Source organism: Pristis pectinata, chromosome 4 (genome assembly GCF_009764475.1).
Source record: "Pristis pectinata isolate sPriPec2 chromosome 4, sPriPec2.1.pri, whole genome shotgun sequence".
Classification (NCBI taxonomy): domain Eukaryota; kingdom Metazoa; phylum Chordata; class Chondrichthyes; order Rhinopristiformes; family Pristidae; genus Pristis; species Pristis pectinata.
This window is the reverse complement of record NC_067408.1, coordinates 64,322,992-64,350,024: the sequence shown is the minus strand read 5'-3', so window position 1 is coordinate 64,350,024 and position 27,033 is coordinate 64,322,992. Positions and strand designations below refer to the sequence as shown.

Sequence of the window (27,033 nt, the reverse complement as noted above, 5' to 3'; positions counted from 1 at the left end):
TTGTACCCAAAACTATAGTTTATTGGGATCAGAGTGTTCTATTTAAAATGAATGAGTTTCAGACTGCTTATATGTTAAACGTTAAATGATTGGAGTTCATCTATGATGTGCAAAGCAGAGCTAAATGATTTAGCAAAGGTTATAATTGGGGTGAACTTGGCCCAGAGCTACAGATATTACAAGCTATTTATAAGAGATCGTTTGTTGACCTTTGTCAACAATAAATCATCTCCAACTTGTGTAATGAATGAGGAGTTTCATTATACTATTTGACAGCACAGTTGACCATGGCTGATAAAACTATCCCAACTGGAGATGTTAGCTCCTGAAAGATATCTCTTAGAAACTGTGTCTTGAGGCAACTTTGTTAGACTTGTGTGCAATTATACTTGGCTGTACTATCCATTTCAATCTACTATTGTTAATTTGTACCCCAAATATCTTATATTTCGAGTTAATGTAAATAACTGTATGTGATAATTGTTTAATTTATTTTATACGTGTTGAATTATGAATTGAGTAGCCTCCATGTAGAACAAGAACAATGTCTTGAACAGTGCCAAAAAATATCTTGGAAACCATTCAGCAGCCCATGCTTGCATAATGTCTTGATTGTTTTGGTGAATTGATGGCTGGTACAGGTGATTAGTTCATGATAGTCTGGCTTGATTGTATTTCCAACTCGTTATATTGTGTTTTGCAGGTTAGATCAGGTCCCGAATTGAGCTTGAAGTACTTCTTGTTCAAATGAAAGCTGGAGTACACAAAGACCAATATTTCATTATCTTAATTATGGTGCTGTATTTTTAGAATATTATCCACATTCATTCGAGCTGCCATCAGGAAGTTGTCAGTTTAAATCTGATTAACTCAAAACATACTTGATCCCCATGCCTTCATTCTGTCTATCCTTCAGCCACTTTTGTCCCTCCCCATTTTCTCTCTGTATGACTTCTGTGCCAATCAGCAGTTTTCTACAGCAGTTCAAAGACCTGTTTCTCACCTGAACTACAGCATATATGGTGTAGGCGAGCGATCCTGACTGAGAGATCCCTCAAGGCTCATTGTCTGATTGCCTAGACCCCTTTGTTGTCAGGGTGCAATCCATGTCTCTAGCACATCAGCTGCAGGTCCTCGGCTGGTATCCCTGATACTGTCTTGCAATCAAGGAGCTCATTATAGTAGAAAGTAACAAAGCTGTTCACTGTGAATCTTGTTTTTATTTTGCTGTTTACCACTGAAAGCATGCTATTCCTGTAATATGAGGTGCATAATCCAAATGTGGGATTCAGGAAGACCATTGGGAGGGGATCCTTCTTTCTCTGTTTGTTTATGTCTCTCTTTGGAACCAATCAGGATTTTGGCATGCATCTTCCAGTTGATTTTGTGCTGCCAATATTCCATGTAACCCCCTGCAAGTTGTAAACCAAAAATGAGGGGTGCTCAATGCTGCATGACACAATATAAAACCGGCTCAAGTTTCTATGCCCATCGGCAGAGAGCCATCAACTGATAATGGCCCTAAACTCGGTGGTGAAGAGTTTCAGTTACAAATCCAGAATCATTACCCACATTTAGGAAGAGGGGGATATACCAGGGCAGAGCTGTCATTAATATGACCATTTTCAACAAAGGGGACTCTGATTATGTTAACTACAGAAGAATTTACTTCCCTGCATCTGTCACAAGGAAGGTTATTGGAAGGAACCTTCTGAGCCACCACCTTGCAGTGACTGAAGCACTCCCCGAATCACGTGTGGATTTCATTCTTTTAAAGATACAGCAGATGTGCACAATGCAGGCAATAGCAGCAGCCACTAAACTTGGTCTCTTTCAATCTCATTAAAGCCTTTGACTCCATCAATTCTGAGGGACTGTGGAACGCTCTTCTCAGATTTGGCCATCCACATAAATTTGTCTCCACCTTAAGTTTGCTCTGTGATGGCGTGGGAACCTTGATACTGACCAATCTCAGTGAAGGCTGGTATCAAACATGGCAGCGTTCTTGCCCTGACATTTTGCTCTATCTTTCTTGCCTCAATATTGCACCTCACATCCAACAAACTACCAGCAGGAATGGACCTAATCTTTAGAATTAATGGGAAACTGTTCATCCTATGGTAACTATACACCAGAAGCATAGTCGCCTGAACCTCTGGTTGAGCTGTAGTATGCAGGCGATGCTTGTGTTTGTGCTGAAGCTGAACTCCAAAACATCATCAATTGTCACTTAAATCATACGAGAGGATGGGTCTTGCATTCAACCTTCACAAGTCAAAGGTCCTTCAACATCCTGTCCCTGCTGCCCTCTGACAATAAAAGTCCAAGGCAAGACCTTGGAAAACATGGACCAGTTCCCATTTCTTGGGAGTTATCTCTTGGCAAAGGTAAAATTTACTGCCTTCAATGTGGCAACACATCCTTTGGTTGATTGAAGAACAGGGTATTTGAAGATCAAGACCTCAGACCTGATACAAAATTCAGTCTACAAGGCAGCAGTGATCCTTGACCTCCTATGTGCTTCTGAGACCTGGACTCCTAATGGATACTGGAAAGATACTACCAACTCTGTCTCTGCAACATCGTTCAAATTCGCTGGAAGAATAAATGAACTAATGTTAGTGCTTCCCTCAGAACTGAGACCCTGGTTATACTGTCTGCTACATTGGACAAAACACATCTATTCCATACCTGACACCAGTCCCAAAGTAGACACTATTGTGAACTCTGTCATGGGAAGAATTACCAGACCGATAGAGAGGAAAAGATTTCAGGGTTGTCCTCAAAGCCTCCATGAAGAAATGCAACATCCCCACTGAATCCTGGGAATCTCTGGCCCATGACTGTTCAGACTAGAGCATTTTGGATCGATTTGGAACCCCTTCCATGATTCAGTAAGCAGCAAAATGCATACACAACTTCACAAGCTACTCGCCCACCCACAGACCTATTAGGCACTTTCTGCCCCATCTGTGGAAGAGTCTGCAGATCCTACATTGGCCTCATGAGTCACCTCAGAACGGACAGAATTGGATTCCAACGGACTGCTGAAGACGGTGGAGGAGGAGGGATAGCTTTGCCTCTTAAATGTGAAGAGGCTTGAACAGTCCAGGGCCTGTTTCTGTACTGCCAAAAGAGAAACAAGAAATGCTGGAGATACTCAGCAAGTCAAGCATCATCTTCAGAGGGAGGAATGAGTTAATGTTTCAGTTTGATGACCCTGCATCAGAAGACCAGCTGTATGTCTTAAATCCAGCACAACTTCTTTAATCCAGATCCTATGTGAGAAAGACTGTCTGTAACATGTATGTATAATCTGTGGACACTTAGCTAAGGCCAAAAGAAACTGCGTGTTTTCCCAATGGAGAAATGTTTTTTCCCCTGAGAAGCTTTTCATTTATTTAAAATAAACACTTCCAGTTGCCAAAAGATGTTTTCTCAGCTCAGTACATCCAAAAACAGACTTGGGATATAAACTGAGCCTTTTAATTCCCAATTTTGTCCAAGAATGCATACTTATCACTTAAGGTTACCAACCCTACTCTTCCAGGAATGGATCTCCTGGTCATAGTTGCTAGCAACCTGAATAAAAGTTATTTCAGAAATGTGCCCACTTAACTCTAATTCTTGTGCAGTGAAATTAGGTGGAGTCTAAATTGAGCCTAAAAATAAAAGCACAAAGAAAAATAATTTGGCTCTGCAGGAAAAAGAATGTCCAGAAATCACTTGCAATGGAAAATGAATCTCCAGAGTGACAAATGCAGAGAAACATGGAATCCACACTTTACATTTATGTTTTGCCTCTGTACTAACCTAAGCTTCCTAATGGCCTTGCAGTCCTCTGAATTTCATGCGTTGATGCAGGATAACTCAAAATCAAAAGTGATATGGTTGCAGACAACCTAACTCTTGTAAATTAAGTGCCAAATGTCCAAACAATTAACTGTTCCACAATCAACCCCAGTTTGGCAGTCAAGCAGCAGCATGAAGGATTAATGCCTAATCTCTTCCTTGCAAGCTGGTCAGAGATGGTATGTGTGGATGGAGGAAGGCCTTCTGGCTTGCTATAGAGCTTTAAATAGTTTACTTCTGATTGCTGTTCTTGAGGTATATCAAAGCCAATGCTTTAGTTACAATGCCAAGTGAGGGAAGGGGAATAAAAGTGGACAAAATATGGAATATTTCATCCAGGCAATGGTGACATCCAACAAGAGAAAATCCAGCTGTCACCCCCCTGATGTACAATGGCATTACCATCAGTGAATCCCCCAATATTGATATCCTGGGGGTTATCATTGACCAGAAACTGAACTGGAGTAGCCATATACATAATGTGACTACAAACGAAGGTCAGAGTCTTGGAATCTTGCAGCGATTCACCTCCTAACTCTCCAAAGCCTGTCCACCATCTATAAGGCTCAAGTGAGGAATGTGATGAATACTCTCCACTTGCCTGGATGAGTGCAGCTTCGACAACACTCAAGAAGCTTGACACCATGCAGGACATAGCAGCCCACTTGATAGGCACCCCATACACAACCATTCACTTACTCCACCACAGACACACAATAGAGCAGCTTGTACTATATATAGGATGCACTGCAGCAAACCAAGACTCCTTAGATAGCACCTTCCAAAACCCACGGCCTCTACCAGCTAGAAGGACAAGGCAGCAAAGGCATGGGAACACCACCATCCAGAAGATGCCTCCCAAGCCACGCACCATCCTGACTTGGAAATAGATTGCCATTCCTTCCCTACTGCTGGGTCAAAATCCTGGAACCCTCTCCCTAACAGTACTGTGGGTATACCCATACCTCAAGGACTGCAGCAGTTCAAGAAGGCAGCTCACCACCACCTTCTCAAAGGCAACTAGGGATGGGCAATTAAATGTTGGCTCAGCCTGCAAAGCCCACATCCCTTGAATAATTTGGATGCAGGGGTCTGTTGGTAGAGACTTGAATCTTGATCCAAGAATCCTTCCAAAAGATGTCATGTTTACATTTATCTCTAATGCCATGTTTGATGTGGCTCTAAATTAAATATGCAACAAAAGGGACAAATAGAAGTTTTATTATTCATGCATGTGGCTGTTGCTGGCAAGGCAGTCATTTTATGCGTTTTCCTCATTATTCTTGGAAAGGTGATGATAAACTGTCACCTTAAATAACTAATCCACGATAACACTTGCAGTATTGTGGATTTTAATGAAGCTGTGACAAAAGAACAGTGATGTATTTCCAAGCTGAGATGGTGTATGACTTGGGAATTTGGCAATAGTTGTGTTTTATGTGCCTGCTGCCAGTGGTCTTTCCAGGTGATAGATTTTTGAATATAAAGGGAATTGATGAGGAAGATGAGTGTGATCTTGTTGAACAAAACAAAAGATACTAACAGTCAAATGGCTTTTTCCTGCTCTCTCTATGTGCCCCTCCCCCCTCGGTGTCTGCTCGGTTTCAAATTTTGGTGGTTGATAATTCTGACATAGTAGATGTTTTAAGTGTTAAAAGGAGAGATTATAGAATTACAAATTAGAGAGCAATGAAAGTCATTCAGATGCTGTCACATCGACCTGCAACTACAATTCTATACGTGCATTCTCCAATATTCTTTCTCTCCACGTACATAGTTTTAAATGGTCCATTTTCTGTTTCAATTCAGTATATTTTCTTTGACAGGTCCAGTTGGCATATAACTGCATACCAGCTGAGGCTATGAGCTCCACTCCCTGGAATGCATTTGGCACTGACACATCTAATATTAATGCTCAGTTGTTACTGGAATAGTTTAAACACAATTTATGGAATGAAGTAATAATGATACAGAAGTGCTATAGAATTAAATTGTTTACTACACAGGAGTGCCAACTTATCCCATGTCTGTTGTTTGAAGAATAGTTACCCAACTTAATCCCACCTTCCAGTACTTGGGTGGTGGACCAGCAAGTTACAGTTCTTCAGGTACACATTCGAGTACTGTTTAATGTGAGGGAAGGTCTCTGCCTCCACTATCCAAAAGAATAATACTAGACTTCAAGAACTACCCTATATTTGAGTATGTTTGCCTGAGGCACTTGCAGATGCATAAGCCTTATACCAATTACTTTCAATCTATTCCCCCTGTTTCTTTTGATTCCTCAGCATAGGAAAATGAGTTCTTCCAGATTATTTAGGCTCTTTATATTTTTATACACCTCAATTGTCATCCTTCAGCCTCCTCTACTTCATGGAAAACAATCCTATCAGGAAGACCTCAAGGCTCTCCATTTCTTTCTGGGAAAACAGACTGAATCAGTTCCCTTCCACCACCACACTCCTCTACCTGGCAGAACTTGCGCTCGCCCTCAGTAACTTCTCATTGGCTTCCAACCCCAACCTCTCCAATCATTCAACATAGCTGCGGTTTTCCAGTCCTGGCAACATCCTTATAAACCCCCTCTGCAGTGTCTCCAGTGCACTCTCATCTCTCCAGAAACATGGTGATCAGTGCCATGCAGTACCCAAGCAGTGGTCTATCTAGCCTTGTATATGTTTCAACATGACTTCCTAGTTATTATATGTTCTCTCTTATAGTCGATGACGATTGAAAATGATGCCTCTACAGTTTCCTCTCTTGCTGTTTTTAACTATCTGTGATATGTTTCATCTGTACCTGGTAGTTCATTCACATTCAAAGGTGCTAGCTCTCTTAATACCTCTTTTGATATTTATCCCATCCAATGCTTCACACTCTTCCTTCTCAACTACAACACATCATCATCCACTATTGTGATGGCAGCTCATTATCCTTTGTTTCAACACACACTACCTTTTGGTGCCAAATAACGCTCATTCTTTGTTATCCTCTGCTCTTTGTATGCCACTGAAGCAGTTGTAAATTTTATTTGTTGTTATATTCAAGGCCCTTTCTTTGCTTTTCTCATATTCCTTTTAAATTTACACATACACTTTATATACTCTTTTGTTTTCTGCGGTATTGAGCTTTCTGTCTGACAAGCTTCCTTTTTGGTGCCATTTATCTAACGCGTATTCATCCTATTTCTAACCTCTGTTTAGCATCAGGTGTAATTCAGAGATTACTATCTTGTGAGACCCTGCTTAATTTATATAAGATATTTATTTATTAGTCACATGTACATCGAGACACAGTGAAATGCATCTTTTTACGTGACTGAGAATGTGCTGGGGGCAGCCTGCAAGTGTCGCCACTCTTCCGGTGCCAACATAACACGCCCACAGCTCCTAACCTGTACGTCTTTGGAATGTGGGAGGAAATCGGAGCACCCAGAGGAAACCCACACTGACACGAGGAGAACGTACAAACTCCTTACAGACAGCGGCCAGAATTGAACCCGGGTTGCTGGTGCTGTAATAGCATTAGACTAACAGCTACACTACCGTGCCGCGCAACTTCCTAAAGTCTGTCGGCAGGACTTCTTCCCTTTTACTGTCTAGTCCAGATGAAGGCTCTCAACCTGAAACATCAACTGTCCATTTCCCTCCATAGATGCTACCTGACTCACTAAGTTCCTCCAGCACTTTGTGTGTTGCTCTCTTTTACTAACTGATTTTGGCCACAATTTCTAGCTATTCACCCTTCCCTCTAGAATGTTCTGCAGCTGCTTGGTGATATCATTGATCCTTGGTATCAGGAGGCAATGATTCCATTTGGCAATTACATCTGCAACTGCAGATCTTTCTGCTGTCCTATCTGTAGAACCCCCTTAACCGTTGGTCTCTTAACCTTTTTCCTTGCTCTTGTGACACTGGTGTTAGCTGTGGCTGCATTCCACAGGGGACTCTCCCCATCAATGTTCAGAACCCTTGGGGCTCTCCTGAACTGTCCATATGGCAGTTACCTAAAATCTCTGCCTGCACTTGGAACACGGTGACCACCTCCTGAAACATGCAATGCAAGAAAATCTCAACCTTGTTGATGCTCCTGCTGGAGCTCCTCCAGCTATTGATGCTCCTTTCACCTGGGGTTATCCAGGACATGGCAGCAATTTTGGAGTTCCCATGTGGCTCTGGATGCATATCCCATGGGCGTGCAGAGCCCCTTCATGCCTCCTTTATTGTTAACATTAAGCAGAAGTGAAGCATCAGAACAGTGCCTCTTTCCCCACTTCACCAAAACCCCAAGTTTCATACTCCGTAGGACGAGGATTCATAGAGTAATAGAGCATGGAAACTGGTCATTTTGGCCAAACTCATCTGTACTGACCAAGGTGTCCACCTAAGGTAGTCCCATTGTCCATATTTGTCCCATATCCCTCTAAACCTTTCCTAACCATGTACTTATCCAAGTATTGGTTTATTATTGTCACTTGTACTGAGGTACAGTGACAAACTTGTCTTGTATACTGTTCGTACAGATCAATTCATTACACAGTGCATTGAGGTAGTGCAGGGCAAAAACAATAACAGAATACAGTGTAAAGTGTCACAGCTACAGGGAAGTGCTTTGCAGGTAGACAATAAGATGCAAGGTCATAAGAAAGTAGATTGTGAGGCCAAGAGTCCATCTCATCATTATAAGGGAACCGTTCAATAGTCTTATCACAGTGCGATAGAAGCTGTCCTTGAGCCTGGTGGTATGTGCCCTCAGGCTCCTGTATCTTCTGCCTGATGGGAGAGGAGAGAAGAGAGAATGACCTGGATGACTGCGGTCTTTGATTACACTGGCTGCTTCACCAAGGCAGCGAGAGGTATAGACAGAGTCCATGGAGGGGAGGCTGGTTTCTGTGACGCACTAGACTGTGCCCACAACTCTCTGCCGTTTCTTGCGGTCCTGGGCATAGTAGTTGCCATACCAAGCCATGATGCATCCAGATAGGATGCTTTCTGTGGTGCATCGATTAAAAATTGGTGAGTGTCAAAGGGGGTCATGCCAAATTTCTTAAGTCTCTTGAGGAAGTAGAGGTGCTGGTGAGCATTCTTGGCCATGGTGTCTACGTGGTTGGACCAGGACAGGCTATTGGTGATGTTCACTCAGAGGAACTTGAAGCTCTCGAACTCAGCACCGTTGATGTAAACAGGAGCATGTACACCACCCCCTTTCTTGAAGTCAATGACCAGCTCTTTTGTTTTGCTGACATTGAGGGGAAGGTTGTTGTCATGACACCATGTCGCTAAGCTCTCTATCTCCTTCCTGTACTATGACTCATCATTATTTGAGATGTGGCCTGCTATGGTGGTATCATCTGCAAACTTGTAGATGGAGTTTAAAATATCTTTTAAATGTTATTATTATACCTGCTCTACTACTTTCTCTGGCAGCTTGTTTCATATACGCACCACACTCTGCATGAAGAAGTTGCCCCTTGGGTCCCTATTTAAATCTTTCTCCTCTCACCTTAAACTTATGCCCTTGATTTTGCTTCCTTTTCCCTGGGAAAAAGACAGCGTGCATTCACCCTATCTATGCCCCTCATGATTTTATACACCTCTATAATGTCACCCCTCAGTCTCCTATGTTTTGAGGAATAAAGTCCTAGCCTGCCCAACCTCTCTCTATAACTCAGACCCTTGAGTCTTGGCAACATTCTTGTAAATGTTCTTTGCAGTTTACTTCAAAGTTGTCTGCTTTACTGAGGCAGCAATAAGTGTAGACAAGGGTCCATGGAGGGGAGACTGGTTTCTGTGATGTGCTGAGCTGTGTTCACAACTCCCTGCAGTCTTGGGGAGAGCAGTTGTCATACCAGGCCATGATGCATCTGGAAAGGATGCTTTCCATGATGTATCGATAAAAAATTGGTGAGGGTCAAAGGGGACATGCCAAATTTCTTTAGCCTCCCGAGGAATTAGAGGCGCTGCTGCACATTCTTCGCCGTGGCGTCTGTGGTTGGACTAGGGCAGGCTATTGGTGATGTTAACTCCTGGAAACTTGAAGCTCAGCACTGTTGACGTTAAATGGGAGTGTGTGCACCCCAACCCCCCCCCCCCCGCCAATCCCCCTTCCTGAAGTCAATGATCAGCTTTTTTTGTGTTGCTGACATTGAGGGAAAGGTTGTTTTCATGACACCATGCCACTAGGCTATCAATCTCCTTCTTGTACTCCAACTCATCATTATTTGAGATTCGGCCTACTTATTGGTGGTTTCATCTGTAAACTTGTAGATGGATTTAGAGCAGAATCTGGCCACATAGTCATGAGTGTATGGGTGTGAAGGGCTGAGGATATAGCCTTGTGGGGCACCAGTGTTGAGGATAATCATGGCAGAGGTATTACTGCCTATACTTATTGTGATGACACCACTTTTGGGGAACTATGTACTTGTACTTCTAGGTACCTCTGTTCCACATTGCTCCCCAGGGCCCTACCATTCACTGTATGAGTCCTACCCTGGTTTGACTTCCCAAAGTGCAACACCTCACACATCTGCATTGAAAGCCATTTGCCAATCCTCGGCCCACTTACCCAGCTGATCAAGATCCTTCTGTAATTTTTGATAACTTCAATGAAACTAGATTCTAAGCGACTTACTCCTCTGAGACCGATTACTTTATACATAGCCTGGAATGCTTATTTCACCTGCACTGCACCAGGACTGCCAGTTTCTGGGTACAAGGTACCGCGTATAAGCCAATCTTCTTTGTATTTTTTGTGTACAGATTCAATGAAACACGAATAGTAAGTCCACACCAAATTTCCATTCGCATCACTGGGACTTCAAACTCCTCCCCGGGTTACGAAAGGGTTCCATTTCTGTGAACTGCTCATAACCCAGACAGTTCGCAAGTCAGAAATATGCCCGTAAACAGAGTACCCACACAGCAGAAGATCCCCGCAGCCCCACAGCAGCTGGCAACCATCCCACCAGTCTCCCAAATACTTGTTCGTATGCACGGGCTGTACATAAATTGGGCGTTCGTAACCTGCGGAGGACCTGTAGTGTCCTACAGGGAGAAAGTACTGGAGAAAATATCTGATCACAGCTTGTTAATTTTCTACATGATTGTTCAGCCTCCACAGGTTGCAAGTATTTGTCCTTGCGTCAATGAAATTGTGCTGCAGTTGTGTGCAATTTGTTTCCCCTATTTTAAGTTTTCTCTCTATGTGCCTGATACTCTTGACTCACTGCTGCCCCCTGAAGGTAGATGAACCTTCAACCAGGCTCTGCTGACCATGCAAGAATAGTTTAATAATCTCCCGTTCTGCCCTCCCTCCTATGCCACCCCTTCTGATTGACCAAATAAGAGTGAGAACATAGTGTACGGACCTGAGCCTCATTGCTTTAAAACACACATTGATGCACCAGCAGGAAGTGCCACAAAAACAGTGTACTTAAAGTGAATCTCTAACTCATCATTGCCTTGAAATAGCTGGTGTATAATCATAGGCGGCTATATGCAGTGATGCCTTGAATTTATTTACTTTACACTTTCATTGTGATAGCACTTTTGCTAGCTGGAAAGTTTGCTTTTGGAAGTAAGGTTTGCTAGTTATAAGAAGTGCAGAGCAATATGTTGGAGATGAGTTAGAGAAACTGATTTTCTGCACATCGACAACAAAATCTACATACAACCCCAGGTTAATCATTAATGGCTAGTGCTTAAGACTTTATATGAAGGATAATTAAATTGATTATTGCAGGTTTAATTGTACTTTCGTCCATATTTTTGAACAATTAATTACATTGCAGTTATAGCACCCATTATTATGTTTAAACTCCTTATGGTAAAACTATATTGAATAAATGAATTTACAGCATCACACTTCCAACTATGGGTTCTTTCTCCATTTCTGTGATGATTTTTATTTGGGTCATTGTGGAGGAAAGGATTTCTGTTTTGAAGTTTTCATGGCTGATCAGTGGGAGGTGGGGATGGGAGATTGGGAGAGGAAGGAAGAGAAGTTTGTGGCAAGATGACAGAGCAAAATAAAACTGCTACTGAAATAAACCATAAAATCTGGAGCAGAACTATTACATCTGATTTTGTGCTTCCAAGTTAGAGTAATGAATGGTTGGTTGTTCACTCTGTCGTTTTTGACTGATCGATCTGATAGGCAGTTGTAATTTGTCCCTGTGAAAACTGGTAGGTGGATTGAAACAAACAAGGAACTTGCATATTATTACTGAACTCTTAGAATGTTTTAGGTGAGCAAGCAGTGCTCATTGCAGGGCCTTTTCACATTTGATGGCTGGCAGTATTTATTTTCCACAGTATTCCTCTCAGCCAGAATTTTTGGATTTCATTTGACCTGCAGGGAGTGTAAGTGGACACAGGGTAGGACTTGAATTCCCTCACTCTGCTCCCTCCTTCCTCTGGCTGCCATTGTGTAAAATCAGTTTTGGGTTGACCTTTGGAGAGGAGTATACGTGGTGGGAACTGCAGGATCTGACATGACGTAAAATTGGAAGTGGATGTCCTCCCCACTCTTCTCGTGGAATCACACTTTTTTTTTGCTCATTTGACAAGATACAAGTATCGTTAGGAAGACCTGCATTTATTGTAAATGAGGTGGTGGTGAGTTGCTGCCTCGAGCTGTTGCAGTGTTTGGTGAAGATATCTGCTCTTTTTTTTAAAAAATGTTTTATTTACAGCGTGGTAACAGGCCCTTCCGGCCCAATGAGTCTGCGCTGCCCATTTTAAACCCAAATTAACCTACCCGTATGTCTTTGCAATGTGGGAGGAAACCGGAGCACCCGGAGGAAACCCACGCAGACACGGGAGAACGTACAAACTCCTTACAGTGACAGGAATCGAACCCAGATCATTGGCGCTGTAATAGCATAGCGCTAACTGCTACGCTACCGTACTGCCCTCTCCCAGTGGTGCACCTTTTCTTTAAATTCTCATTCTTGTTTTTGAGTTGCTTTGTAACTAAACTACTCGTTACCTCTGTAATCTTTTAAGCTACAACACACTGAGCACCCAGTTTTCACTACTTCCTCATTGGCTGTCATGTCTTCAGCTGCCTGAACCTGACCATGCAAGAATAGTTTGCATTGATACCTGTTTTTTCCCTTCCTCCTGATTGACTAGGTAAGAGTGAAGACACAGTGTACAGACCTGAGCCTCATTGCTCTAAAACACATATTGATGCACCAGCAGGAAATGCCGCAAAAAGTGTTCTTAAAGTGAATTCTCCTTACTTTTTTGTGTCAGTGAGATGCTTCTCAAAACCTAGTTGTTTGACCAAGCTTTTTGTCCTCTATCCTGCTATTACCTTATGCAGTTCGAGTCGCATTTTATTTGATAACTCTTGTGTGGACATTTTACTACGTTGTACTGGAAATGTACAAAAATGTACTGGAGCTGAGTTTTATTTTATAAATTGAAGAAGTTTCCAAATAAATTTAATTCTCATCAAAAGCACTTTTAGTTACAGGAGTTATTACGACGGTTTGTAGGTCTGTGCTTACTGGGTTGTGTAATCACTCATCCTAAAGATTCTAATCTCTGGTGATGGTTTATGTAACAGTGTGTCAGGTGATCAAAATCCAGTGACGTCATTGCCTGACTCTTGTTTTTTTCACACTTGCCAGTACTCAGCTGGGAGTGTGTGGAACAATCTTGCGTGTAAGAAGCAAATAAGCTTAGCAGTACACTGAAAACCTGCAGGCATTACTGTGTGTGTTCTAGATATTACAGCCTACTTGTGTTTTCTGATTGCACTGTGAAATGCATAGTGTTGTTCCTTAGAGAATGCTGGATTGTATCTCAGAAATAGGTTCACTGGAGTTATTGGTGATTTTTTTCCTTGGATCATGCAACGTAAGACTTTATCAATGAAAAATACAGTTCTCCGTGCTCGAGGCCGAGACAGAATGGCCATCAAAGTACTATTTTGGGAGTTGGAGCAACATTTGAAGAGGTATTTCTGGAACAGTCTTTAAAACTCATATGAAATTACAAAAAATTGTTTTTTTTAAATTGGTAAATTTGTTTTAAAAACAAATTTACCAATTGTAGGGCAATTTCATTTTGATGAAGCAATACCATTGCCAAGTTTGAATGTGGATTTCATATTGCACATGTTGATTTGGAGTAGTTTACTGCTTGAGTCAGTAATGTGCTTTTAATCTATTTTTGACATTACGTACTGAATCATATCCCTATTTCTGGGGGTGGATTACTCCCAGCTAGAGTAGGTTAATTCATATTGACAAGTTTGCATTTGTTACATCTTTCGCTGTCTTTCTGGGGAAACAAACAGAGGTTGCTCTTCTCTCGAGGCTGTTAGCAATGCCCTTTGTCGCTAATTGCTTGTCAATTGTGTTATAAGCAATTCAAAAAGAGCTTGGCTGCAATAAAATGGGGAAAGCTGGAGTTTCTTTTTCAAACTGCTTCATGTTGTTGCAGTGCTTTTGAACAAAAAAAAACTTCAACATACTTGATGTTTGAGTTGCCCACAAAAGGGCATTTTAAATAACTAATAGTTTCAGCGGCTTTGTATGCAGCACATTTACATTCATTTACATGCACTTTACTGTTAAGCTAAATAGTTTTGATTACGCATTCAGATTACACGGCCCTGTGGTCTACATTGCATTCAGGTTGTGCAGTGTATAGTATTTGTACAAAGTTTCAGTTGTTTTGGTCAGAAATCATTCCATACTTGTGTACAGGCAGTTAGATTTGGTGTGTTAACAATGCAGCTTTTAAAAAGAGAGAAATTTGGTAAACAAATATGATGAAAGTCATTGAAGACCATGTATGCATTGATGTGAATATTATATTGACCATACCCTATAGTGGCTAATTTGTACCCACTGTTTTGTTGAATACCTGAACATAAAGCCTTTACCCTCCTCTTGTGCAAGCCTATACATACATGTGCAGCTTAGTCTGTTTTCTCTGTTGTTTTTAAGGATCTTGGCTTGATAATGAACATTCCTTAAGGGCTTTGGAATTTATTATACAGTTCCTGCTTTTCGAGTCTATCCACCCTGTTTGTTATGCAATGCACCTGAATCTGCCCTAATATTGACTGCTTCGTACATTAAATGTTCTTACAGAGTCCAAAGGTAAATAGTGACTGCAGCTACTGAAACTGTGAAATGCCTGCTAAAGCAGGAACAAGTTTTTCCAAACTTTCTACTGTGTAAAAATTCTTCACAAAGGCAGTTTCGACAATGGCCACTACCAAGTTCATTTATATTGCATGTTTCAAATAACAAGTCTTGAGGCACTTTGTGAGGCAAGCAGTGGTTGCCTTGCAGAAAATAGCAGAGAAATTAGACACTGTTTATTGAAATTTTTGCTCTCTGCAGACAGTGCACAATTTTATTTTTTTCTTCTCCACTGTTGACTCCCCCTGAGAAATACTTCATGGGCTGTGCTTTAACAAAGGTTTATGGCAGAGAATTCCACAATGTAATCACCCTCGATACAAATTAAAAATTTTCCTAACCCAGCCTTGTTTGGCCATTATATTCTCAAAAATTTCTGCAACAGCTTTTCATCACGTTAGATAATATGTAGTACCTCACGCTGTATGCAACTGTCCTGTACAAGTTCAGCAAAGCCACATCATTTTATAATTTACGTCTCTTGACACCAAACCAAGAATTCTATTATGTTCTCATTTGCCCTTATCTGTTGTATAATAATTTGAAAACTAAGATGATTTTGAATTGGGATATTGACAATAGATGATTAGTGAGATTAGGTTGAAATGTGCATGGCTCAAGGTATCGGTTGAAGTTTCACAGGCAAAGAAAGCTTTAGAAAAGTTGAGCCTTAAGATGAAAGTATGGATAAGATAATGAAAAGTTGGTCAAAGCAAAGCAGAGTTAGATGGGCAAGGTCCTGAAGGTAAAAATAAGCAGTTTATACGATGGATCGTATATGGATTTTGAAGCACAATTTAGCTTTTGCTTGGTGATACTCAACTAATGCACATTCAAAGCAAACTAACACTTTATAGATTTGAGATGTGTGAATATAACTGATCCTTCTGTATATGAAGGAAGACATGTTGTCTAAAAAAAAAGATGCTATTATTTCCCCCCCCCCCATCCTCAAGTCATTTGAGCTGAAATCCAGTCCTATTGTAAAGTTCCAGACACCAAGCTCAGTTTTTAAGTGCTTCAAGATGACAGTTACATAAATTTAAAACTGGCTCCTTTTGCAAGGAACTGGTGTAGTCAAAATCAAAGCTGTATAATTAGTAGCTAAAAAAAAAATAGAATAGAAGTTGCTTTTAACTGTGCAAGTTTCTATGGCTGGTCTTTGTGCAAACTTTTTTGCCTTCGACTTGCTCTTTTTCTAAATGGATATGATGCTAGTTGCAGGTCTGGGTTCAGATAGCTATAGATGTGGGAGCAAGATAATGTACAACACATGGAAAGGGCAAGTTGTGATCAAGTGGCATCAAAAAAGAAAGCACATGCTGCTAAGCGAAGTCTGAAAGCAATGGGAATGTGACCCAGCCCCAGCTTGTGGAATGTGGTTTGGTGTCATGAAAGCAACTTTAATGTAGACATAAAAATGTAATGATGATCCTGTCTTCAAATAGCACTCAAGCAACTAATAACACAGAGCTGCTTTAAAAGCTAGATTATATACCATTGAAATTGAAGTTAGATGATTGCTTCTTGGACAGCTAAGTTTATTGGTGTCGATCGTGTTGATTGGCAAATTATGATCCTGTCAATGTTCTGTTTTAATCTGTTGGATGCTCAGAGGCAGTGCAATGCTTTTGCACTTTCCACTTGCCCAAATCTAGTTCTTAAGAATTTTTTTCACTTTTGGGGTTAGCATTTTAATCATTTGTGAATGATTAAAAGCCTCTCTGCATTTTGGAGTTGTTATATATTTTATGTAGGATTTATGGTCAACGCACATGAGTAAAGTGAAGATGATGTGCCTGGAATCATGTATTCCTACTGGAAGCCATTTACCACTGGAGAGAGTTCGCCTTGCTGCCAGCGGTGCTTCACAACAGAGACACTTGGGGGGGAGGGGGGGAGGTGTAAAACTCTCCAGTTATCATTTATGCTGGAAGATGCAGCTTATATTGTTGAGGTGCCAAATGGTATTCAGTTAGATCATTAAAGTGGGTAATAACAGATTGATTTTGAGCAGGATTTAACTTTGACTGTGACTAATTAAGTTTAATGGAATTTGTTTGGGACTAGCTATTGGTGATTGACCCCTCACTACTATTTCTGTAAAAAAAAGACAAAATAAGTTGTTTGCTTTCTGCTGAACAAAGGGCATATAATTTATTTTTATAGTGCCTAATGATCATTGGATCCAAATAAGCCAGAAGAAATTTCTTCTGAAGGCTTGGTATGTGTGCATGATAACAATGGAACAAAAATTAAAACAAATATTCATTAATCTTTTTTTCCTTTGGTGTCAATGTATTAGAATATACTGCAGATTCACTGTCTTCTTTCATGTCTTAAATGTGTCAGATGATTCTGAATAATGTAAGAAATAAACTTAAAATCAAACTTTCACAATGTAGTATGCTCAATCTATTTTGTGTTCTAAATCCATGCAAATGAAAACTGGCTAATCTCAATTTGTACACTGATATTTTAGTTCAATCAAATCACAGTAACAAATGACCTTTTTCCCCCTGCTCGTATTGTCCTCAATCTCTCTACAACCTGTTGACGTGATCGACTACGTGATTTTCTTCAAGCTCCTTCATTTCCATCTGAGCCAGATATTTTGGATGGTGCTATTCTTGCCTGTCGAATCAGAACCGATGAATTTCCTGCAATGGCTTCCCTCTATGCTCCAAGATGACTTTCTCTGAGGTCCCATTCAATCTATTCTATCAGACCTTTCCTTGTTTCTCATCAATGTGTTGCCCAGCAGTAACCTCATCCAAAGCATGGCTGGTACTACATGTATACTAGAGACACAAGAGACTGCAGATGCTGGAATCTGGAGCAAAAAGACAAACTGCTGGAGGAACTCAGCAGGTCAGGCAGCATCTGTGGAGGCAAAGGGATGGTCAATATTTCTGGCTGAGACCTGATATCAGAACTGAGAATGTGAAGGGGAGAAAGCCAGCATAAAGAGGTGAGGGGGTGGAGTCAGGCAGCAAAAGCTGGATCCAGGTGAGGAGGGATTAATGGGCAGATGAAGCACCCTCACTGTTCCTTTCTCTCTCCATCTGAATCTCCTAGGTCTTCTCTCACACACCCTTCTTTCCAGGGCCCCTGCCAGCACCCTGTCACCCAGTTTCTATCCCCTCCAGTATATCACCGACATGCTCAACATGCTGGGTCCCCTAAACCCTCACCCTACTGTTCCCATCTGCCCTTCCATTCCTTACTTGGGTCCACTCACCACTTTCCTTTCTTATCAGGTTCCATAATCTGCAGCCCTTTGTTGTCTCCACCAATCACCTCCCAGCCTCTGCTGCTATCTCCATCGTCCCCTCCCCACCTGACTCCATCTGCCCAGCAATCCCTCCTCTCCTGGAGCTACCTATTGCTTGTCAGCTCTTGCCCCACCCCTTCCCCTCGCTCTTTTGTATTGTCTATCTTCCCTTTAAACTCTGTCCTGATGTAGGCTCTCGACCTGAAATGTCGACCATCTCCTTACCCCCATAGATGCTGCCTAACCCAGCAAGTTCCTCCAGCAGCTTGTTTTTTTTCACCACATGCATCCCAGTGCTTCGAAACTATCGCCTTCCTTGGCCCCTATCCCTTCATGCTGTTTGTTTGAAATCCAACCCTGCATGAATAAAAACAAATGTGGCGGAGTTCACGTTAAAGGTGGTGGAGGGAATGGCAATCAAGAATTGCCTTATCCTGGATGGCCTTGAACTTGAAGCATCTATAGAGGTTATTATATTCACCCAGCTTCATTGTGTTCCCAAAAGGTAGTGGAAGACTTTGGGGACTCTGGAGGTGAACTATGCCACAGAATATATGACTGCTTCACTAAATGGTACAAAATATGGTGCATTCAACAAATATCCCTACTTTTGAACTTGTCATGGAGAGAAGGTGATAGATGAATCAATTCATGATGGCTCGTTCTGGCCTGCTGCCTTTTGGAGATTCGAGGGTGGAAGTGACTGAATTCCAACAGTGGCAACCTTATTCTTTGGGCAAAATATAACTCCAGTCAGTGTAGAGAAATCCCCTTGTTTCCATTGACTTTACTGTGATGTCTTAATGTCTAGGGCAGTTACTATTACTTTACCTTGGAACTCCGCTCTTGTTTATGTTTTTGGAATAAGCCTGTTATGAGGTCAGAGGCCAAGTGTTATTTCAAGAATTCAAATAGGGCATCGGTAAGTAAATTATTGATCAGTGCTGTTTGTTAGCACAGTCAACGACTGATATTACTTGTAGCAATTGAGTATAGACTTGGTGAAGAGAAGGACTGGATTTGTTGGAAACATGTACGTGGGCAATTTCCACATTGTTGGGTAAAAGCTAGTATTTTATCTGTAATACTTTTTGGCTCAAACCTGAGATTGATTCAGAGGGTATGGACTGGTATCTGGGATGGTTCATCTGGTGAAGAGAGTTCAAATCCCACCATGGCAGCTGAGAAATTTAAATTCATCAAATTCAATAAACATCTGAAACCAAATATTGTGGTATTGGTGACCATGAAAATATCGGATTGTCATAAGAAATCTATCTGGTTCACTAATATCCTTCAGGGAAGGAAATAGGCCATCATTAACCAGTCGTGTCTATCTGTGACTCCAGGCCCACCAATGCAGCTGATTCTTGTATTCTCTAAAAGGCTCAGGGGGCAATTAGGGATGGACAATAAATATTAGCCTTACCACAGCATAAACATCCCATTAACAAATATGTAAAACTAAATCTCAAGGCCTATTATAGCTTTCATTTATTTGAGTGTGGCTGTCTCTGATCAGAAAAGGTCCGCATATTTTCGTATAGCACTAAACCCCACTGTTCACTAGGGTGTACTTTGGCCATACATGACTGAATGTTTGTTCACAGAGATAAGGGGTATTTACAAGGATAATTGACTCTCTGTGATGGATGGCAATGTGTATATAATGTCAAGGTGCGAACTTGAAATCTTTCTTTATCGAAGTCCATTTTTTATAGGAAAATATGACTGATTGCTCAAGCAGTGCCCTATAGCTGGTGCAGTGGCATTCCTTTGAACATCAATTTGCTTTTTGTACCATTTCTGTGCTTTGGTAAAGTTATCTTGATCAAGTGGAAGGGCAAATTAGTCTAATGACTTATTACGGTGCAATTAGTTTTTCTGTTAAGCAAATTTCTAAGAACGCCATGTTGAATAGTTTAGAACTGATTGGGTAAAATGGAATAAATGGCACACCTGTGCATTAAGGAAACATTTTTCTTTTGGCACTCTTCTTTAGGAATGAATCAAACTATGGTTAATTTCTTTGTGGCATACTCCAAGAATGCATCTTCTGTAAAAAAAAAGGAGCTCTTCTCATTCTCTGTGTTTCTACCTGCCACTTTCACCTATTTGTTTTCCTTTGCCCAAGTCGAGGTTCCTGAAATGTTATTTCACAGCTAACAGAATGGGAAGGCAGACTGGTTTGCGAGAATGCTGGATCACTAATGGGTTACTTGAGTGATTTGGCCCAGCTTTGTTCTATTATTTAAAAGGATTGTGCTGGATCTGGTCAGTTTCCTGGAGTTCCTGCCCATGATCCCACGTGCCTGCACTTTGCTGGACTAGATGTGAAGGGCCTGTGTCACTGATCCTTTGCACCCACGTATCAGGTGCCGAGGTCCGGATGATGAATGGGCCTCCAGTGTTGCCTTCAGAACGCCTTTTACTGGCTTCATCAGGAGGTAAAGCTGGCTGAAGAGCTTTGCTAGCTCTCAAACTTGTAGATGCCTTAAATATCTCTGACATTCAGACGTATTTTAAAAAATTAAAATTGAAGTAAATAATTAAAATAAAACATCACTTAGCATTTAAAGTAAAACTAGCTAATTAAAAGAGTAAGTTTCCCACTTGCTTCCTAATTTGCAAGCCTAGAATTCCTATTGACGTTATTGGAGTTTCAGATCCTATGCTAGATTTGAATGGCATAAGACCTGGGAGGTGCTATCCCTAGCATAATATTAGAAATACCAGCAAATTTCTGTCATACCGCTGCACTGTGCGGCTTGAGTGCTAACACCTGGATGCTGGCATTTTCTCTTAATTACTATCCTCAGCCAGCAAGATTCTTCCAATATTTAAAATGATCTGCACTGAATCTACTAGTATGCATGATGCTATTCCAGTTTCCTTTCTCCAAATTCTCCAGTTAATTTTGGGAACTAGGTATGAGCCACAGAGAATATTGGCTCCTCAACACTGAGTGTTTGTCATGCTCCCTTTCCCACTGTCTCATTTCTGCACAGACACAGAGAGAGGTGGAGGGAAATAGGAAACAGAGACACTGTATTAAACTGTGTAAAGAACTAGGTCCATGGTCAACACACAGACCATGTAGATGTATCACAGATCCTCGAGTAAATCCTGATTCAGTGCTTAAATGGCTTTTGATGGAGCAGGTCCAATAGTGTAATTATTTTGTGCTTGGGTATTTATATGGGATTCTGTTTGCTTGATTTACAGAACTGGTGGTGTGTTTCAGCATTAAAACAAAAGCTTTGTGCATGACGTTGAGGAGGTGGGTGGTCCAGTGAGGTGGAAACTAGGGAATCCCTGTGTCTAAAAATGTGCTGTGTCGGTAATGTCTGACAAATTGTATCTGAATTAGAGTCTGAATCACTGTTTACCTGGGGTTTTACTTCTGAAACCTGCAGTAGATTGTGATGTGCACTATCTATAATATGGTAATTTGCGGTGAATTCATCTTCAGAATTCTGGAGAACTCTCCGATGTTTGCATACTGAGCTCCCAAGTGAAAACCTGCAAGTCATTGAACCACCAATACATAATCTCAATTGCCTTGTATTCTCTTTCCTTGATACATATCCAAGAATTAAGTTTGCTTTATTTTTTTTGTTGACTCATTCCATTGTCCAGATTTGCATTATGCAAATTCAGGTTTACTGCTGTCAGGCACAACTGTGACCCTTTATGTGCTGTGTAAATTCACACGATCCTAGACTATGCAGTTAAAATAACCCAAGGGTAGATCATTAGTACGTTGCTGCGATTTGAGCTGAAAATCCACACCTTTCATTTGTAATTCAATCTTTTTGAAGATGGACAAACAGGTGATTAAGATGTGCCCAGATAAAATCAATTAAGCTGTTATATTTTGCAGCATGATTATATAAATTATAATTATTATAATATTATACGTGGGCACATTTTCCTCACGTCAGTGGACTGCCTGCTTGATTTAAGCAAAATAACCAACTTGCACATTTTCCTTAAGTCTTCAGGAGGTTTTTACTTGCATATTTATGCTTTTAAAAACTCTCGCATTTTAACTTGTGAATTGATGACCAATCCTTTGTTAGAACAAAAAATCAGAGACTTTGTGCAACACAACACAATAGTTGAGCCGTTAATGGATTAAAGAAGCAAGCCAACAAACTATTTGTTACTTTAAGTACTTGGGGATATGATAACAGCATTTTATTCATTCATGTCGTTTTAAAAGAAGAACACTTCATGAATGCACTTTTTGTTGAGGCACAACTCAAATGTAATTCTCTTTCTAATACTTAAGGGGAAAACTTTTAAAAATGCTGACATGTAAGTTTATTTATCGTAATTAGCTTGACAATCTGTTCCCTTTCTCCACACCCTCCCCTCCCCCCCCCCCCCCCCCCCCCCCCCCCCCCCCCATTGGACCATTATTGCAACGTCCAATTCCCTGTAAATAAGGTTCTGTATGTCAGCCTCCCATTTCACAGAGCCCTTTTCTATTTTGGTTAATTACCCTTTGATTCCTCAAGTGCTTCAGTTCTCCTATTAAAATTGTATCATAGTTTCTGGAAATCTATTGTATGAAATTCATTGTAATTCCTCCCTCCTGGAACCTTTGAAACAGTCCCATCCATCTATAAGGTGGATTGCTGTGTATCAAAAAAGTGTATTAATTTAGACAAGTGAGTGTCACTGATAATGCCAGCGTTTATTGCATGAACCTAATTGTTTTTGGTGAGTTGACTTCACCTGCTGCAAGTGAAGGTAATCCCCTAGTACCCCTAGATATGAAGTTCCAGGATTTTGATCCAGTCAACAAGCTGGTATATTTTGCAAGTCAGGATGGAATTGATGTTCCCCTGTGTCTCATGCGCTGTCCTTCTACAAGGTGGATGTTATAGGTTAAGGAGGTGTTATGAAAAAGCTGTTTTTCCTGGAATTGGGTATTGAAGCTTAAAATGTAGACGTGAATGTGGTGATTAGGCTGGTGGACCAGTGGCAGAGTTGTGGACCACTGTACCAGAAACACAAGTTTGAATCCCACCATGGCTGAGGGGATATTAACTTTAAATATTTATAAAATGCTAGTCTTGGTAATGACAATCTTAGAACTACTGGATTGTTATTAAAAACCGAACTGGTTCATTATTGTTCTTCAGGGAAAGAAATCTGCCATTCCTACCCAGTCTGGACCTACTGTGGGTTGACTCTTACCTGCCTCAGTTCAGGGGCACCTGGGGATGGACAATAAATGCTGGCATTGCCAGTAACACTCATATCCCGTGAACAAATATATATATATTGCATATATAATAATATATTTCACACCAATTCATGGTGATCTATAAAAAGAGTTTTAAAAATTGCAGATGCTGGAATTCTGAAATAAAAACTACTGGTAATGCTCAGTAGATAAAGCATCATCTGTGAAAAGAGAAACAGTAATATTTCAGTTATAGCCCCTTCATCTTATTTGACCAGCCTTCCGAATCTCCAATGGAATGCCATCCAGTGCACTGGAAAACACTAATGACCATGTCCAGATTTCTAAAGGCACTTGACAGAGTCACACATGAAAGGCTATTAATTACACACATAGCTATGGGGATCCAGGTAAACCTTGGTAAGTGAATAAGAAATTGGCTGCAGGTTAGAAAGGAAAATGCCTTTATTAGAGGAATTAGGAAGTGGAGGAGTGGTGAATGTAATCTTCGTTAAAGTCTGAAAGTTTAGGCTACTGTTTCTAATTTATATTACTGAATTAACTAGGCTGCAATGCTTTTTAAATGCAAGCTTGCTGTTACAAAACTAGGAGAGGCATTGGATTGAAACACAGTTCAGAAATTACTGAACAACCTGCAGTAAATATTTGCATTGTGAAAAAAGAGGAAAGTGAGTGTTAATGCAGCAAAAGTGTACAGGAATGAAATAAGGTTGCACACAAACTCCAGCAAGTGCACTGAAATAGCTAAAGATATACTTCAAAGGAATGGGGATTGTAATACATTTGATGCTTAATGTTCAACCTATGCAGGTCAATGATCAACAAGACTAATATAATCAATAAATATTATTGACTTAGATCAGCCAAGTCTCAGTCAGTGCTACTTTTGCCTCTGAGCCACAAGGTTGTGAATCTTTGGCCCCACTCCAAAGACTTGAGCACAGAAATCTAGGCCAGGTTGAGATGCTAAAACCAAAGCCCCATCTGTTCTCCCAGCTGGACTGCCATGGCATTTTTTTTCTTGAATAAAAACTGGGATTTCATCCCTTATATTGGTTAATCAACATTTTTAAAAGAGATTACCTAGTTATTCTGTGCACAAGTGGTTGTTATGCTTTCTACATCTCATCAGTGACTTCATGAAGGGATTTCATCAGTTAATTGTGGGAGATAGCGAAAAGATGAGCTTGATCCCAGTTCTAAGGGGATGTAGATAATGAAGTGGTTACTGCTATTGTGGGTAACTCTGCTTTCAGGGTGGATTAATAAGGTTGCTCATTAATATGGCACATTTGACATACCAACATGCTCCAGAGTGCTTCAAAGCCATGTTATCAAAGAAAATTTGATGCAGAACCACAGATATTAGGACAGGTGTTAAGGTGTGGTCGGTTTTGCAGAGCATCTCAGAAGGAGAGAGGTCATAAAGAGCTTAGAGAGGGAATTCTAGGGCTTGTGGAAATAAGTATACAAGAAACATTGCTGCTGCATATCTTTGCTTTTACATGACAGCTATATGGGGCAAAAAATTCATACTCGTATAGCACAGAAACAGGCCCTTTGGCCCACCATGTCCAACCGTTGCATCCATCTATTACTAATCCCATTCACCCACGTTAGGTCCATAGCCTTCTACGTCTTGGTGATTCAACTGCTGTTCTAGATACTTAAATATTGGCAGCACATTCCAGATTCCAACCACTCTCCATGTAAGTAACCCAACAAGATCCCAGTGACTGGAAAGCCCGACTATTGCACTTTTTTTTTCATTTAGCCTCAGTTTTTGACTGGGCTCTTTATAGCCTTCTGTCCTTATAACTTTATGCCTTAATGAAAGTTCCCATTTTCTCTGTCTGTCTGTCTGTCTCTCTCTGTCTCTGTCTCTGTCTCTCTCTGTCTCTGTCTGTCTCTCTCTGTCTCTGTCTCTCTCTGACAATGTGGGATGATGGCTACCTATGTTTTCAGAAATAGGAGCAGCAAGTAGGTTAATGCTAGGGGTTAGGACCTCCACCCCATCTTCCCCTCATGCATCAGTGGAATGATCCATTCCTTTTGGACCTTTTCCTTCCATAGACTTCTGGGCCATTCGAGCCTGCTTCACTTTGCCTGACTTTCACACTTTCAATTACATTTCCTATTTGTATTTCATCTCTTCAAGGACTTTGTCTTGTAAATGTTTCCTATATTTGATGTCACCCACTTTGTTTCCTGGGCCCATCATTCCTCTCCTTTAACCAATTTGCAAATCCCATCTTCGTATCTTTTTGTGTGGTCTCTCTGATTGCACCTATTTCCCCTTTCCTCTCTGATGTTTCTTCTTCCTTAATTGCTGTTTATCGATAATATCCTTCGCTTCTGATTGAAGATTTTATAACTTGAACCGCAACTGTGTTATATTTTATGCACTGATATTACCTGATTTGTTGAGTATCTCCCAGCATTTTATGTTTCAGATTCTCAGTATTATCAATTTCTTCTTGTTCCATTCTATTTAATGCTGTACTAAAGCCTTTGAATGCAATTGAGCAGGTTTGGAACACTTACTGCAGAAATTCTTCAATATGTTTAGACTTGATACCAACCGGATTACACGTGTTGGGCAAAAAAAGAGGACTTCAACCGTGTACAACTGTTGCATCAAATTAGTGAAAGCCTTTTCCTGCATAAGTGTTTCGCATTATTATGCCTTGCAAGAAATAAACCTTTCTGTCAACTAATTCATTCTATTTGCAGCATTGAAATCATTGTCTGTCTTCTCCTCTGTAATTATTTGACTTTAAAATGATCTGCTCGTTTTAACCTAAACAAGTCGTCTAATAGTGTGGTATTTATAGCTTCTCAGAAGGCAAAAGACAATGAGCATGAGGTGAATAAAATAAGAGCCCTGCATCTTTTAATGTGTTTTTCCACTTGTATATGAGGATACAGTTCTGGTTTATAAGAAATTTTGATCTGCTTACGAAGGTCTTTTTCCTAGGAATATGATGTGGAGGGATCCAAATTGTTGATCAACAAGATGTTGTTAAACTGGAAAGAGTGCAGAAAATATTTACAAGGATGTTGCCAGGACTTGAGGGATTGTTATAGGGAGAGGTTGGACAGGCTAGGACTTTATTCCCTGGAGTGTGGGAGACTAAGAGGTGATTTTATAGAAGTGTATAAATTTATGAGGGGCATAGATAGGGTGAATGCACTCAGTCTTTTTCCCAGGGTTGGGGAATCAAGAACTAGAGGGCATAGATTTGTGAGAGGGAAAGATTTAATAGGAACTTGGGGCAACTTTTTTTTACACAAAGGGAGGTACTTATGTGGAATGAGCTGCCAGAGGAAGTGGTTGAGGCAAGTACAATAACAACTTTTTAAAAGACAGTTGGACAGGTATGTGGATTGGAAGGGTTTAGAAGGTTATGGACCAAATGCTTTCAAATGGGACTAGCTTGGATGGGGCACCTTGGGAAGCATGGACCAGTTGGCCTGAAAGGCCTGTTTCCATGCAGTATAATTCTATGACTCTATGACTTT

The 27,033-nt window shown here is 40.8% G+C and overlaps 1 protein-coding gene across 2 annotated transcripts in view; it reads left to right on the top strand.

The window, feature by feature from the left end:
- The window catches only part of tsc22d1 (TSC22 domain family, member 1), a 162,192-nt gene that overhangs the window by 114,815 nt on the left and 20,344 nt on the right, over positions 1–27,033 (top strand). Inside the window, exon 1 of one of the 2 annotated variants that reach the window (XM_052013751.1) lies at positions 13,510–13,821. The exons of the other annotated variant lie outside the window; for it this stretch is intronic. Within the exon in view, the coding sequence (XP_051869711.1) occupies positions 13,715–13,821 (107 nt within the window). The 5' untranslated portion in view covers positions 13,510–13,714. Of the gene's footprint in view, positions 1–13,509; positions 13,822–27,033 lie in introns of those variants that run through there. 2 annotated transcript variants of the gene reach the window in all.